Here is an 18207-nt window from a genome sequence, read left to right as displayed (position 1 = left end):
AAAGAAAAAGTTGATTTTCATAGTTCTTTCTGGAAAAGCCCAAATTTCTTCAGTAAACTGTTATGGAAAAGGTTGTGAAAAGAAAGAGCAGTTCAGTTTTTCTTTTTTAGAAATCGGAAAATCAGTGACTCTTTTAGTACAAATAGCAACTGTAAAGGAAGATGAAGCAATGTTTATTTGTTTAAATTTCTCGAAATTTTCATGTTGTTTAATAGCTCAGTGATACTGAGGAATCACACGATAAAAGTTAATACAAAATGCGACTAATAAAGTTAATGAATCTCTGCTTATCTAAAAAAAGAACCTATTCCTGATATTTGTTGAAAATGTTTAATCAAGACTATAATTACAATAAAATGTAAAAGTTTCTATTGGGGAACATTAAATTTAGTAGAAATTTGCATAACCTGTTCAAAATCAGTAAAGGTCATCCTGTCCCTCACTGAATTAATTCTGATGCCATATCAGGTTTGTTGTCAGAACAGAGCTAAATTCTTGATGTCAAAAAATTAACAATACTTTTAGTTCTTCACTCCTACACAACAACAAAATGTTGTAACTGCAGGAGTGATAAGTCCAATTTGAGATTAATATTTTTGTTTGCCGGGCATTATGATGGAGGTGTAAACATGTGCATAACTATTCCAATTCAATTTTTCCAGTTAATTTGAAAAAGAGTAAACGTTGAAATTTCATAAAGATTCTTCCTCTCTCAACCACTTCACTACTGTGCTACCTAAAAAAATTCGTCGAAAATCAAAAATTAGCCATTGAACCTTTATTTTACTAGGATTGAAACCAAGAGTGAGAAGACCACTAAATGACCATGCCAATAGCATACCAGCAACATAAGGATACAAAATAAAAAAGTCACGAACATTCTGAAATATGTTAACTTCCGAGGGATGTGTTACTAGCGGAAGACTTGACATAATCAAATTCAAATCAATAATTTACAATAATAGTTCTTTTCTATTGAATAAAACGGACTTTTGACATGAAATTTAGAACTTTTCACGAGAAAATATTAGTCTTACACATGCAACATGAATATCAGCGACCGATGGGATAAGAAAGTCAGCATTTGATCTTTCAGCATTAAATGCCGATGGAAATAAATTTTAATCTGTCCCACCCTATTCAGTTAAAAGAATCGTGGGAAAGGAAATTTTCATTTCCCCTCGAATGGTCAGGATTATTCCCAGAATTCTTTTTGACCAAAATAACTTGATAAAGCTTACCAATCTTTTTTTTGGAACATAGTTTGATATCTTTTTCTGATATTGAAATCTAAAGAGGTATTAAAGTCAATGAGAAATGAAAATTATCAGTGGTAGAGAAAAATAAAGAAAGGGCTATACTATGATAAACGATTAATGTCACATAATAGGCAAATGATCAATGATTAATGTTATATGATAATAAATAAACCTATTTGATTAATGTTATATAATAAGTAAATGTAATTGAGTAAAGCCAAACAACATGATAATTTGAAAAAGCTGTGATAATTCGAATTTGTTATTTGAACTTTTTAAATTTTTCCGCGTTTAAATAGGTCTGTGAATTTTATTCTTTCCATAATTGAAATGATTTTACTGTCATAAAAAGTACAATAAAAATTATCAGCTAGATTTAAAGCCATAAAATCCCTTGCCAATTTTCAGGAATATTGTTTGCGTTAAATAAAAAAGAAAAAATTCTGCACGAATGAGTGGTTCGGAGAAAAATTCCCGTTGATTATGTCTCCTAAACTTCTTGTCAGGAAGTTAAGCAATTAATTTTAAAGGTAAATAAAGGTTTTAACTTCAACCTACATTTTTACTTTATGTTGATAACTCCCTGGAACATCGCACTGATCCTTAATGATATATATATACTATGAAGGCAATGGGGTTAAAAAAGGAAAAACTAATGTGACTAGTTCAGAAAGAATAGAGTTACACTTCTTGGCTTGATAAATGCATCAGGCAATCGATACACTTGAAATCTTACAATAACAGCAAATTTTCAAAGAAAATAAAGTGCAACAAAAGTTCGTCGAATATATTCTCGAAAATATGAATGATTCCGTTGAACATTCCCTTACAGTTGATTCTGAATCAATAATTCCTAAATAGGTTGAATAGGTCAAACGGATGAATGAATGAAACGGCCGGTACTATAAGGCATTATTAACTTGTGACGAAATGATACTTCACTAATTAACTAAATTTGTCTCATGGAACATTTGATAAAACAGCTTAATCAATTTCTCATCATCCATTACTTCATTTTCAAAATTCACCTTTTACAAAGTTTAATAACCAAAGTTTTACGGTTAAAAGATGATAAAGAAATTGTTTCAAAGCAATTGTAAAAATTGAAAACTGTCAAATATTGTGCTATTCTCAACTAATTCGTCTTCACTATTTATCAGTTCTTAATTAATGGTTGCAAAAAATTGCTATAAATTGAATGATTTCAAACCAACCCCTCTTCAATTTAAAAGAAAAAAAAAAGACAAAACTGATCTCGGCTTAAAATACTAAATGTGTTTTGAACAGATCTAAAAGCCATTTAACAAATTCTTAGAATAACTCTTTACTAATTTGAAAGAATTCCACAGCTTATAAAACAAATAAAAATCATTTAGAAGTATACCAAATCATTCATTAAAATGCAATAAAACATTTCGGAAGTTCTTTTATTGCAAAAACTTCTCTTTTAGGTTATTAATGAGGATGTACCTATCCCGTCATCGTCACTCTTGAAATTTTACCTAATCTCGATCAAAATTTGATGTCAAGAAAGCACAGTAGTTTCCTTGGAGAGATTTTGAGGAGGGAGGAAGAGAAAGTGGGAGAGAGAGAGAGAGATAAGGTATTAAAAGTTTCAAAATGACACGCTGAAGTAATACATAGTGACGTGTTTGTCTACTTTTTTTTTCAAAGATAATTTATAAGTATGCTCCCTAAAGACATTATTGCCAACAGTGTAATATTATCAATTGAAAAACAATAACATTTTTGTTTTGAAGGCATTTTGCACAACATGATTTATAACTAACGAAAAATACTCACAAATGAAACCGGTCGAGTCCGGAATTGTCCGGATTTCCTGATCATTCTAAATGCTCTGCATTGCATCTTATAAAAAGAAGTTTATGTTACAGTAAGCTATGTACGTATAAACTATCTGGAACTGTCCAGTATGGTATAGCTCACCTTTGGATGCAACTGAAAACAGCCGACTACCTTGTAATGATTTTGAAGTGTTGCATACTATTTGAAGGTTGCAGTCCAATGTCATAAATGTCAACCCTAATAACCTAATTGAGAAAAAGGTCAGCCATAATAGCCTTTAGTCTGGTTGAGAATGCAAAGAGCAAGAGCGAGTAGTAATTTGGCAATATGTGACTTGTATCCAAATATGCATGAAGCATGAAGCAAAGAAGCAAAGAGTTGCACCTGAGAAGGGATAATTTGACAATGCGTGACCTGGACCCAAATATGCATGAAGTATGAAGCAAAGAGTAGCTACCTGAGAATGGAAATTTGATTTTACTTGAACAGCCAATATTTTTGAATGTTTTCATCCTAACTGGCAAATTTTGGATCGCATTATAAATTACTTTTTAATCCTTCATTTCATAACTGCGAGAATTTCAAGTCACTTGCAAGGATATTAGTGAAGTTGATAACGAATCTTCCCTTATCAGCAAAATCTTTCAATATTATCACAGAAGAAATAACTGCTAATGTCAAAAAGACATGGACTTTTTGATTGATTCATTTCTATATGCTTAAGGATATTATACAATTTGCGTCAATGTAAAGCTTTAATTATTGGTTCAGAAAAGTCGATGCTTTCTCAGGAAGGAAGAAAAAATGAGTGAATGTGAGAATTATTAGAAAGTCTTCTTCTAGAAAAAAATAGGTAAAAGGACATTTTTTAGCGTTAATGTGCTTAAAACGACGATTATTGCAATTTTTTCAGAGAAACCTCTTTATTTTACTCTCTCAGATAATCAAATATTTCGTGTCAACTTCATAAGGAAATTGTTTGAAATTCAATTATCTCAACACAGTATATGCAATTTTATGCATTATAGTAGCAATACTTTTTGGTTGAAATTTTTTTTGTAAAAAAAATAATGACATGATTATAGTAAGTATGATAAAAGTCATCGCGTTTTTAAGTAGAATTATAGAGGGGAATAATTTTGAAATTTGAAATTAATAGCCAACATCCTTCCTCTCAATCAAATCTCCTGCAACCAAAAAGAGTTTTTTCTTTTTTTTTTTTTTAAATTGTCGATTTGTGCATTAATTCCTAATGCTTGAAAGAATAAAAGAAGCTAAAAGTTCCAGAGGAAATTAGAAGTTAATACATCTTCACCTTGACATGGTTCAGTAAATGAGCGGAAATGTTAGACCTAAAATTATCCAGCAAAATTCAAATAAATAAGCAAACTACAAAATAGTTTTAATTGAACGATGCTTACTAATTGAGGCGACTTATTATAAGTAAAATCACTTAATCATTTTCAGAGCATTATTACTTAATTTAAAAGTCATAACTTCACATTGGTTCATTTTCTAAGCTCGCACGATAGAAATCGTTTGTCGAATTTGCTGAAATTGTTACGAGGGAACAAAATTCTCGATTAGTGAATGATTTGATAGGAAAAAAAAATCTATTAATAGAATTTAGATAATCTAAAAGTAATGTGCACATGAAAATTGATCGAAGAAGCTACCTTTAACTAAATCTGTTAAATGATTAAACCTGTAAGTAACACAATTTCTACAAATGTATTAAATCTTAGTCAAACTGCTTTTCGAGTTATTTATTACAATTCGATTGAAAATTGACTTATTGTTTGTCAAAACTAAATCCTCCCTCCTCAAAAAGAAAAAAAAGATTGAAAAATCATTTTAATAAGGATGTAAAAAAGGGAAAAAGATATCAAAGAAAAGTGCTTTGAGCAATAAAATGAAAAATTCCAATTTCACTTTGGAAAAGAAACACAAATCAAAGAAATGAAATTTACGACTTTTCAAATTAACTGCTTGCAATCAAATTTTTTTTACTTTCTTGAGAATTTAAAGCATGCAAAGGAGGAATTGGAAGTCTAAGGAATGTCTAAATGGTCATTATTATCATTCGGAAGAAGAAAATAAATGCCAAATAGGGGAAAGGATTGGAATTGGCGCAAATGACAAGGAGGAAAGAGGCAAGAGAAGAAGATCGGGTAACATAATTTGTGCGGAATTCAAAACTAACGAGTTGAAACATCTTCGCAGTTCGGCGCATTAGTTGTAGCATCACATTTGGTTATTGGGATCAGCTGATTTGATTCATCCATTGTGAGATCTGAAATGATAACTTGTCATCTGTTTTTGTTTTTTTTAGAAATTCACATTCAAAAAGGTATCAAAACGTTGAAAATTTTTAAAAATACAATAGAAAATTGAAAAATGGAATTAAAAATTTCATTTTATGTTGGAAGAAATTCTTACAATTTGTTTACTATTAAAAACTTAAAAAAACATGCTCTTAATTTCTCTATCCTGAGACAATTTTAATTTTGACCAATAAAATTTAAAAGTAATTAAAGCGATTCATGATTGAACTGCAAATAAATAGTAGAATCCAACATTTTCAGCTTATTTATATTAACTAAATTGTGAAGTTCAACTTATTTATATTCTCTGAATAATGATAATGGTTTGCTATCAGTTTCCTGTCATTCAGAAGCCTGGTAAACATTTGTTTGGCAAGTAAGCATGTCATGAATAAATAACTATTTCACTTGAAGGGATGGGAAAGAGAGGACTACGTAGAATTCAAATTGTAGCCTAAGCTGAGAAAACAGGATCGGGTTACATTTTATTTTACGTAACTCAACTTTCAATGATAATCAAATTATCAGGAAAATTTTAATCTTCATGTTAGTATTATTTGTTTTCGATCTTAAATCTTTATCTATTTTGATAATACATTGAACTGTTGAACTGTCAGATGATAAATTCCGGATGATAGAATGAATGGGATGCCGAGAATTAAGTGTAATATGAATTATCATTGCGGGGAAACCGCGAAAGTAAACTTGAAAAATGATGAGGAAGGAATAGTAGAAAAAAGAATCGAAATTTCAGGATAGGGCTTATTTCAGGAAACAGAGAAGACATACATCATTTACATAAAAAATTTATTTGTAGTCTACAATTTAGCCTCGAACTTTAATATTTAAAGAGCAATCTTTAATTGTTTTGAAGTTCGAAAACATTCGTATTTAATAGTTGGACTTGAAAAAGAATATTTTTACAAATCAATCGTTGTATATCTACGGTTTAGGAAACGTCGAATGCAGGATAGATAGATGTGAGTCCATGCATCCAGCAAGGAATATTCCTTCCCTTTTTCGAGTTATATGCTCTTCTGTTTCTTTCTTTGTTAAATTTTTAGAAAATTAAATGAAGCACGCGTGACAGGTCCTCTAAAAAGCTTCATTAAAAAAAAATTAGCTGTAAAAAAGTATAAATAAAAGAATAAATGGAACGAATATATCATTTCACAAAATGAAATATATTAAATGAATTCCTTTTCATCAAACTATACTTCCCATTTCAGTTTCTTTTCATTTTTCAAATACATTTTGCTATCTAAGAAATTTTAAGGTCAATGGAAGCAATTTTGTTTGCCAATTTTGTTAAATCAAAAAGATACGAAAAATTATAATTTAATAATTTCCATAAAATATGAAATTCTGAAAGCTTGAAAAATTTTTTTGTCATATAATCTACATTGATGTGAATACAATTTTATGAGCACATATTTCGTTTGTTAACATACTTTCACCATTTTACACACATTCGCTTTAACTAGACAGGTTGTCTCAACAATTTATCAAACTTTTCTCCCTTACAAATAGTACCTCCATAAAACTACTCTTCATAATTTAACTCCGCATAAAAATTTTTAAAGAGGAATTTCAATCATGTGAGAAAAATGCAAACATTCGAATAATTTTTAGTGATAGTTTTTTTGTTTATAAAGAGGAAAGTAAGGTTAACTCACAAAAATAGGAACAAGCAGAAGGAAGTGCCTAGAGCCTGGTGCATTACTTTCTGGCCAGTTTATGAGCCAGTAGGGTGATAGCTTGGTTTTTTTCGAACTTTACTTGGTAATTTTTATTTGTCCCCTAATTTTCGCTCACTATAACTTTTATTTAATTTTAAATGATACTTTACTGTATTACTTTGAGTGGTTATATTACACTTTAGATATATATTAAATGAAATTTCGGAGAATATTTCGAAATTCCATATTTTCTTATGCCATCCTTTGAGAAGTACCACGTAAAATATCGCTTTTTTGATGATGAAAATATCACGTCGGATAAGTGACCATTTAAAATTCATTGACTGTATCATCGATGAAATCAGTGTGATCGAATTCTGATTAATGATAAAAATGAACATACCGGTATATCGTCTGCGATGAAGTATGCCGGATTTAAGCTGTAATTTATTTCGACACCATTTCAGGACAATGTAAACAGCAAAAATGAAAATCAATAAAAAGCTAAGTACAATGCATGAAGTTAGTGTTATTAATGTGTTCATTTTAGTGATTTTGAAATCTGCCAAGAGTTCCATCAAAATGATTTCAGTGATACTAGGGACGACTGGATCACATTTAAGTGTACCTGAAATACTTTTTTTTTCAGAGCTTTTATTTTTAATTAAAAAGCAGAAAGCGATTTAAATCTCGAATAAGAAGATGGAAAATGTGACGTGAAGAATGTCATGCTAAGAAATACGGGACAGTATAAGTAATATTAAATGTATGCAACAGTAATAGTGGAGACAGTTAGCGTCTTCTACAATTCCTGTATGTAAGCCTGACGTCAATATTATCAAATTTCGTAAAAAAAATTATTATCAATATTGATTTTGAGTAATTAGATGAAAGTCAACAGGAAGTTAGTGCAGATTTTTAGAAGTGACGAAGAAAATTTGTGAATTCTCGCTGTAGTATTTAAGAATTAAATAAACATCAGGAAATAATTGATTTCAAATTTTAAGCAAAATGTAATGCTAACATATTTTGCAACGATTAGTTACTGACTATAAGTTCTTTTTTTTTATTTTGCTTTTTTTAAGTAGTTATTTTCATTTAGGATGAAAACAACTTTTGAAATGCAAGTTTAAAAAATGTGTAACTTCTTTTCAAATCCTTCTTACACCTCACAAAAGGTAAAAAATAATCGCATTTCAGTATAATCAACTACAAAAGAGAATGCTGTTTGCCCTTTTAAACTGTTCGCAAATCAGAATAAGCGACGCGTTTCACGTGAATTTTAATGAAATAAAACCGGCAATAAAATTGTCACTTTCACTTGTCACAACTATTTTTTTATAAAATTTGATTTAGTCTTCTTTTTTTTTTTTAAAATATCAATGAGAAAGAAAATTTGATTTGATAACAGTATTCTAAACTTTCTCTGCGATACATAATATTCCATTTTCACTTTGTCATTAACGAACACATAAAGCATTTGGGGAAAAAAATTCTGCTTGTGGAAATGTTTTCCACTTCGTAACGCTCAAACATACAATTCTCCTCCTGCTTTGTTAATATTTCAGCATTTCACATATCAGTGGGAAGCGATTGATAAGTTTTAATTTGTCAACAACAAGCCTTTTTTACAATGCATTTGGTGAGATGTACACTTTTGCTAGCTGTTATCAATGACATAATTACTTTCAGTTCATGTCCCTCATTTCAGCACGGTAAGCAAATATGGAAGAAAGTGATAGAGAAGTGATAGGGATAATGACGTATACTATCACTTATGAATATCATATAATAATAGGACAAGTATGAATACTTTACCTGACTAGGTCAAATATTTCGTTAAACATGATTAGAGATATTTCCGGTTGATTCATATAAATTAAAACAGAAATAATTAACTCTTCATTAAACATAAAAAGTATAAAACGATTAACCTTTATTGAGTATTAAACCTCTGTAAGCACGGAATATACATCCAATTGGAAGTTAAAGGCGGAAAATAAAGACAATTTTTACTAATTTTAAAGTTTCAATTTTCAGTTAATGAAATGATTTGCCTTAAGAAAACTTTACACACTCATCAAAATTAATAGTTTGCAAGCGTTTACTTCAGGGGAAACAATACAAATAAAAATTTTCGCATGATGAAAAAGTCGGCATCATCAAGCTGCAATGGAAAGTAAAGGCATTGCAATAACTAGCGCATGTAAAGAAATATTACTTCTATCTGACATTTTCTTCTTTCGACAAGTTCGCCATCATTATCATTACCATCATCAACATCATCATATCATCATAATAATAATAATAATAATAATAATAATAATCATCATCATCATCATCATCATCATCATCATCCATCCATCCATCCATCCATCATCTATCATCATCATCCATCATCATCATCATTATCATCATCCATCATCATCATCATCATCATCCATCAACATCATCATCATCATCATATCATCATCATCAGCAGCAGCAGCAGTAATAGCATTACCCGAATATAGTCAAACGATGGGACTGTGAAAGAGAAGATTGAAAAGTAAAAGCATATAATTTTAACATTGTTGTTGGTGACATGTCACAATTATTCAATTTTGCTTTTAACTAATATGCGATTTATGCAAATTCAAGATGTAAAAATTTTGAGATTTCGCAAAGTTCTTTGCATATCCTTCAACTTTACTTTCAAATAATAAAACTGTGCAATTAACAAATGATAGATATATTACACGAAAAACCTTTCGATAAAGGAGCGATTCAATTATTCATCTTTAAAAATGTCCTTTAAATAGACGATGATTGAAAGCTATTTCAATGAATTTAAAAAAGTCTAAGGACATTATCCATTCAAGTGAGATAATTGAGTCATCATTTCTTGAGTAATATTTGGGAAAGGAAGGAAAAGGTCCTTCTCAGTTGACGACAAATACTTTCAGTGATATAATTCTATGCTATAATGGATGATAATGGTGTAAATTGAAGAGAATGAAACAAAAATTGTATCTGTCATCCTATCATTGTCAAATTGCTTAACAAAATGTTACTTATAACAAAAACTTATGATACATAATGATTCATAATTTTCAACTCTCGCCATTTTACCTGCCTTAATAGATTAGACAAATAAAATGGGTGGGTATATAAATAAATAGATAAATAGACAGGTAGATAGGTGGATAGATAGATAGGTAGATGAATAGATAAACAAAGATATAAGAGCATTTTAAAAAAGCAATTAAATTTCTCCTTGAGAAAAAGTTTAACGCTTATTAGAAAAATATAAAATGCAATTTTCTTTAAAAAAAAAAGGTGTGAAAAGCTCGATTTTGTGAAGAATAAAAAAAGTGATGAGAAAAACTGAAGGACAATTTTTGTTTGACATGATAAATTGATGTAATAGGAGAAAGCAATATGCAAAGGATGGCATAAGGATAATGGAAAGCTTTAATTCGAAAAATGTACTCTAAAGATTAAAAAGAAAACAAGCCAGGGATGCTAATAAGTAAGTAATTGAGTAACGGAAAAGATGACTAAATAAGCAATGCAAGCAATTCAAAATATTAGACTGATCTGATTGAAACAAAAATGCATAAATAAGACCTTTTAGAATAGACAAGAAAAACTTGAAAAAGAAGTAAAAGGGATGAAAATTTAAATTATTTTGGATGAGAACGATCAATTTATTTGTTTGCTGCACTCAATTATTATAATCATATACTAAAAACAACTTTATTACTTTATTTTTACATTACTTTGTCCTAAATAGTCGAAAATTTTCATTTAAATATGTAATTACTTCTACAATAAATCACTTTTCTACCAAAATTTTAAGAATTTGTTGCATCCAAAATGGCAATATTAATTGAATTTTCATTACCTAACAAAATACCACACTAAATATTAACGATATCAATCAATTTTATTAAATATAACTAAATCATTAGGTTAAAAAAATTACTGATTAAATTATAAATTATGAATTTTGGCTTTTTTCAGTGATTCTGCAGTACTAGTCAAATTAAGCCTGATATAAGCGTTGAAAATTAATTTTGTTGGAACTAATGACTTAGTGACACGTTGGTAACCTTTAACCAAGAAGCAATAGAAGGATAATTTGCCGTAAATGTAGAGATGATAATCGACGACTGATGGGCAAAATAGGATAAATTCTTTTCATCAAAATAATGGAAAAAAGGTACTCTGAGGAAAGCTTTCGATAAATCCTGAGAGTTTACAATGTTTGCGAATCTATAAAAGATATCAATCAATACATTAATACGCATTTTGTTGCTATAAAAAAATTTGACATTCTTGTAAACTGAATACATTCATACTTGAAATGTTTAATTTCAGTTTTCCCTGAATAACTTGACATATTTATGTGCTAGTAGTAAGTCAAAAATTTAATCGTGAAATTAATTATAGTACACGTGGAATTAATTACAGCTCCTTCCATTGACAAATTTTTACTTTACTGGTAAATTTCTTGACCAGAAGTTAAGTGTCCAACTTTTTAACAAATAATTCGAAGCAATATGTCTTACTGACCACTTAATCTAGCCATTTACTTAATTTTATTTTAACTAGTAAAATCACCGTTTTTTATGATTTATTATTTAGTGGACAAGTATTGTTGACTAGACATTTGTATTAACGTAAATATAAGGTAAGAAAACTGTAGTATAGATTACATCACTTTAAGTATTTTCTTTTAATAATTTAAAATTTTAATGCTTTTAAAATATTTGATTTTACATTATAAAGGAAGAAAAAAAGTGCTATATGCTAATGATGAAATTATGCATAGAAAGGTTCGTAGTCTTACTTTGCTTTTCATTGACAAGTAGTCCTAATCAACTGTCTATTTACTTTTCATTTTTAGTTTATCTCATATTCAAAGGATTCATAACGTTATAAACACTTACATTATAAAGGAAGGAAAAAATAAATGATGAAATTATGCATGGAAAGGTTTGTAGTCTCACTTTGCCTTCCATTAACAAATAGTCTTAAATTTTAAGAATTGATTTAGTACTTTTTAAGAATTGGTTTTAGATTTTAAAAATTTTAAGAATTGATTTTAGTCTAAATTTTAAGGATTGATTTATAATAGTATCTGAATGAAAAGGCAAAATTATATTTTTCCAAAATACTTTCTACAATTCAAAGATGTAAAATCATGAAAATTCCCACACGCATTAGTTCTAAATTATAATGATGTCATTTGATTCGCCCTCCAGCAGTTTCAAAAATGATTTCATACTTGACATCGTACATTGGGAAAAGATGAAAAAGCGACATGGGAAAAGGAAGAGTTTCTACTTTTTCATTCGTGCAACTTTTTTGCTTCGATGAACTTGAAAAGGCATGCGGTAATTATGATTAAGTGAAGAAAAAGACTGAAAGTAGCTGTGTCAAATTAACATATGACAATTAAGGAACAGTAAAGATTTCTACGCTTGTCTTGATATGAAATCAGCATATAGAACGAAGCTGATTATTAAGCAAGGGTGAATGAAATTTTGGAAAGGAATCCTAATTATTTTTGAATTAAAGCTAGGCTCCGACAAGGAAAAAATCATTTTCAAAGGCTAATAAGAAGTGCAAAGTAAATGTAATTTAAAAAAATGCTCCATAAGAAGTCAAATTGATAAGGCCAAACAACAAATTTGTCAAGAGTTTGATCTTTATTTACCTTTCAAACGAGAAACTTCAAATCATTTATGAGTTCCCTAACAAGTATTATTGAGCTATCGAAGTTTGCATACTTTTCAAATATACCCCAAAGTCTTCCAATTCGTTTCAAGTTGATTATATCGTCTTACCTTACTTTTATCATTCTTTCAAATAAATTTATCAGTACCAGTTATTTTCACTAAACCTACTATAGTAGTATGCAAAAACAATCATAATTCGCTCTTTTGCTTATTCGACAATTCCTAAACATTCCAAAGTATTTTTCCTATTTTATGAATTGATGGGAGACACATAAGATCCAAGATAATAAATTGGAAAAGTAATAAAACTAAGTGACAAAACACTTTGTCACTAAAAAAAAGAAATCACACAGAGCTAATCGTAGTTCCATCAGTTATAACACTTATTAGTTTTTCTTTTTTTTTTACAACCAGAAAAAATGTAATCTGAAAATTGTGAATAATTTATTCAGCAAACGTTGAATGGTGCACAAATTTGGCTGTTCAGCAAAAATGAATCTATCATTTTTTTGATTACATTTTTTTTTTGAATCTAAATTGCCAAAGAAAATTAAATTTCTGCAGTGCTTCTCTATACAAATAACAATAAATAATAATAATAATAATAATAATAATAATAATAATAATAATAATAATAATAATAAATGCCTAAATTACATTAAAGATTTTCGCTTATTTAAACGATTGTTTATTCGACGAAAATTTTTTTTATTTTTTTTAACCATTACTATTTGCATAGTTTTTCACATTCATTTTAATTTCACCATAAGAATTTTTCGTTGATAGTTTAGAAAGATTTTTGCAAATACTTTTGGTCGTTTGTTTTAAACCTATAAAATGTCAAGACTGCAGATTATTTTCATATAAACAAACGAAATTTGGAAACTATTTGAAAAAAGTGTATTTTTTGTGTTAAGAGTTATTTTTGAATTAATTCACAAATCAGGCAGGGATTATATTAAATAAATGGTACTAACCGAATCGGAATTATTTTATTTTCCGTGATATTACTAATTCATTTAACTTAACGAAATTTGAATATTTAAGTCAGTGTCATCTATAGTTAAAAATGTTAATATATTTAGCATCTACGAACAGCATGATGATCACCCAAAGTCAATTTTGACATCGATAACTGCGTTTCTCGACGTTGAAGATTGTCCCTGTTTTTGAATATTTAATACTTTGCGATATATGAGAGAATTTTTTGTGATTATCTTTGGTTAATTTATCACAACTCCAAAAATATTATACACGATAAGCTTGTATTGGATTTTTTTCACTCTCGTGAAACAGTAAACAAATAAGTCCATCATTTAAATAATCATTTATTTAATTTGGAAAAAAAAGATGAAATGTTGGCATTATCTACAGTGTTTGTTATCGAAATGCACGAAATTCAACATGCATATGACATGAAAATTTGCATGACAAAGACCGTAGTAATAACTCAAAGTATATTAGTAAAGTAAGTGAAAATAGGAAGTTATTTCAATAAAAATTATAAATGGTGAAACTAAAAAAAAAGTTTTTTTTAGTTTTTTTTTTTTACTACCTGTACCATTTATAAATTTTAATAATGCGCTGCAGATTAGGGAATATACTGTGGGCAATGGTCATTTGAACAGTCTCTCGTAAGTTCTGATGTGTCCACGTAAATTAGACGGTCTTCAAGTGGTAGCATACGCATCTGATAGCATCCTCCTTCTTTCCGTAGTTCTGGGTTCTTGTATATGCATTCGGTCCAGTTTGAGAAAGAACTAAGTTTTAGTGGACATCTGCAAACCTTTTCTGGTCATTCAAATTAGATCTATACTAATCACAAGTTATTTCTCACTTCACTCTTTATTTTTACTCAAAGACTCGTCCATAACTTGAGTTTAAAACATCTGAACCATAATTTATTTTTTGCGTAATTTGTGATATGCAAAGATAGCATTTATTCCATGTTACTTCGTATTGCTACTGTAATAACACAAAGTGATAATTTACAAACAACAATGGTCAAGTAATCGATTTTTGTGGTGCCTTCAAGTAGACCATAAAACTTAAGAGATTCTGCTTAACAGCTAATTACCCAGCAAGATAAAGTTCGAAATTTTGGGACTATTTCTTAGCGTGATGCCACATAACGATGAACGAGCAATTCCTTTAACGTGCGTGTTAAATACTGTGTAATCTGTATCAACAACTTACCGTTGTAAATTACAAGGTGCTTTCTGTATAAAATTTTTTTAATATTCGATGGACATTTTGCGAAACTTTTCCCGCGTGTCATCACTAATTTGCTCTCATCTATTTCACGTTTCATAAACGGCATTGGTTGACCGTCCTCCCAACAAGTTGCTGAACACTGAGACCACGGTTTAAAGCGGTAAAAGCATGGCATATCATGTTCAAGTAGCTGACCATGCTGAAATATTACACTGTCTTAGTATATAGTTTGTTGAGTCCATCCATGCTTTTTGGTACCTTTATTTGGACTAATACATAAATTAAATTCGGTCAATTTCTAGAATCCTCTTCTCAATTAGTAATTAAACTTTCATCTTGGACAAAAACCTTAATTTTGAGTGCTAACAGCCAAAAACAGCTGGTGACAATAAGCAAGACGACAAATAAATTAATTATTGTCAGGATAGAATTAATAACCGCAAGCACTCGTACTTGTCTATTTCGCACCAGTGGAGCAATTCGCTGAAAATTTTTGATTATTGAAATTAATCGAAAATGGCAGTAAAATTTATCCTACTTGTGAAAGATATTGCCAAAGTCGATGATTGTGTGAACAGTGCCTACAGTTTTCTAATTATCTTTAAAATATCACCACAACATTTGACCATACAGAAAACGGTTTCAGCATCAGAATAAGCTAATTAACAGTTGCGATACAACTTACATGATACCAGGATGAAAATGATGAAGAACCTTTTGTACTAGTTATGGAACCTTCGTATCCTTCCGATAGATCAGAAAGCTGAAAATAAATAAAGCACTAGTTGTAAGAATTAGCAGTAGTTGCATGAATAGCAGAGATGAATCATGTAAGTGAATATCTCGGGAAACTTTAAAGGTAAAAAATGTGGTAGATAAAACTGGGGCACCTCTTCCGTATCCGCGCCTGCAACGGTCGATGCAACAATTTTTTCCTCGACAACGGATGGTTCATTTTCAGCTTGTTGTATTGGAGTGGGATTCAGCTGCTCTGCTAATGTAGCCATTAGGGCCTAGCTTTGGCCTGGAAAAGGCAATACCTAGTTTTCCAAGCTAGTTAATTTGGTCATCGAAATCAAGAAAAGTGAATAGTGCGGGTGACATTACTACTTACTTACTACTTAAGGCAATAAAACATAATGTTAATAAAACATACTGTTATTCTAGTGCTATGTTTCATAAAAGTTTAAGGGATTCTAAAATATGATAAGAAAACCAGTGTGGAGGAAGAAAGGACGCCAAGTTTTTGTAATATAATGACCTGCTTCACAGTGCCGGGATATCTCGGAAGTCAAAGAATTTTTCGACGTTTATAGTGAAATCTTCATAGTTGGTGGTACTATTTATGCTCGTGAAATCAAGCAAACAGATCTCATTACAAGAATTCTCCAATCAATGAAGTAGGCGGGAGAAAGTGAAAAAATGATTAGTCAAATAATAAACTTCTAAAAAACTTCTCAACTTCTCTCGTGTCTAAAAGGCCTACAGAAAGGTCAAACAAATAGCTTCATCAACCGCTTAGTAACAATATTCTTTCAAGGAAGACAAGCTAGAAGGCAGATGATAGAAGTAAATCAAGTAAAGGGATATTTGCTGTATTACTATTTACGTTAAACGTGACTACGTTTTCTAGAAACGATAACGTCAAAAACGCTTATTGTCAGAATAGAATTGTGCCTGCAGTCACACCGGCCTGTACAGATGATAATTTCAAAAATATCAGTGCATTAGTTGTATGTGATTATTTGAAGGAAAAAATTTTCATACAATTTATCATTTATAAAACCATAATTTTATTTTTATTTGGAGAGCTCTAAAGATTTGGTGGTTTTTCCGGCACGCGAAGAAAGTGCAATCCGATGATATTGGTTGTTATAAATAGATAAACTAAATGCTTCAATTCGTAGATAATTAGTGATAACTTATCTGCTCAACATCATATTATTCAGAGAGGATTTCGTTTTGCATGAACTCAGTACCAAAAGTAAAACAATGCATCTCAAAATATTATTGAAGTCAAGAATATTCAAAAGAGATTGAATTCGAAGTGTTGATAATGTAATTTTTTCCTTGTTATCAAAATCTCAACGAAATATTGCCCTTTCATTTTGTTTAGATCGTTTTGATGTAGACGGCAATCACAAAAACGGAATGAAATGGAATGCAAGAAAAGGAATACACAGAAATGCAACGTCAGGAAGCAGCCAATTCTTGTCGCATTCATAATTGGATAAGCTCTATTCATGCAAACTTTCCACATCGCTCAATTCATACAGAAGCTAATTTCATGTCTTTTAAGTTTACTAAATGAGCTATATTCCTAAATGTAAATCCTTTTTTCTTGTCTTTCAAAACCTTTCAGGCAATATGTCTTGGATGATGAAAATCAAAACTTTCTGAATCGAACTCACACTGATACTACTTCAAACAAAGTCATCGAAGTGCACTATTAATAGTATCAGAGATGACGACAATCCTTATCAATTGAACAAAAATTGATAATAACAGTGACAAATGGCACCTTTTTTTTCCCCAAATGATAACAAACAACTGAAATACATCTCTCATATTTAGTATTTGCATTGTGTCACTTTCTTTTCTTATTTTAGTGTACTGCACTGTTTGCACCTATCACGTGACCACGTAAACTGCAAACGCATGTTTACTGGTGGAAATCGTGCTGCAACAGATGAGTTTAAAGAATGCTTAAAGTGTGGGTCTCAACACGAGAAGCTTGCTTTCGTGTATTATTGTTTGTTTTGGTATTTGCGTGTGTATGTGTGTGTGCGCAGTATCCTTTGTTTTCTCGCTCTTTCTCACTCAGGACGGGGAAGTGGGGGAGGAGGGGGCGGGGGTCGGAGGTCAGAGGTTGAGAAATGGACGCGGTGGGTGTTAGGGGATGGATGGAGTTATAACTGTTTTGCGAGTCGTTGGTTTCAGTCTTGTCAGCTGGCAGGAAGTACATCGCTTTGCGTTCCGCCGGTTTTTTTTGATGATCTCAGTTATTGAGTTCTAGTAAAGTATATGAAGTTTCTAGAAGTAAACATTCTCTTATTAATTACCCAAAGTTACTCTGTCATCGCTATTACGTTGTTTCTTCTATGATAACGTGACGTTTCTAATCTAACTAATTCGCTCAATGTAATTTTTCGTTTCCTTTTTAATTTCTACTTTAGTTTAGATTTTGCTTCAGTTTGGG

The 18207-nt window shown here is 30.2% G+C and overlaps 2 protein-coding genes across 2 annotated transcripts; one reads left to right on the top strand and one right to left on the bottom strand.

Annotated features, from left to right (window-relative positions):
- Positions 1 to 9240: 9240 nt before the first annotated feature.
- On the top strand, positions 9241 to 9600 carry LOAG_01078 (hypothetical protein; the record flags this gene model as incomplete). Its single annotated transcript, XM_003136618.1, has 1 exon — positions 9241 to 9600. One exon carries the CDS (start codon positions 9241 to 9243, stop codon positions 9598 to 9600), a length of 360 nt encoding a protein of 119 aa, XP_003136666.1.
- A 5307-nt stretch (positions 9601 to 14907) lies between these two features.
- On the bottom strand, positions 14908 to 16015 carry LOAG_01077 (hypothetical protein; the record flags this gene model as incomplete). Its single annotated transcript, XM_020445641.1, has 4 exons — positions 14908 to 15207; positions 15357 to 15491; positions 15694 to 15771; positions 15899 to 16015. The coding sequence occupies 4 exons, from the start codon at positions 16013 to 16015 to the stop codon at positions 14908 to 14910; spliced, it is 630 nt and encodes a 209-aa protein (XP_020303921.1).
- Positions 16016 to 18207: the final 2192 nt, after the last annotated feature.

This window comes from Loa loa (assembly GCF_000183805.2).
Source record: "Loa loa unplaced genomic scaffold supercont3.5, whole genome shotgun sequence".
NCBI classification, from domain to species: Eukaryota; Metazoa; Nematoda; class Chromadorea; order Rhabditida; family Onchocercidae; genus Loa; species Loa loa.
Note: the sequence above shows the minus strand (reverse complement) of the source record. Positions and strands in the feature narration are given on the sequence as shown.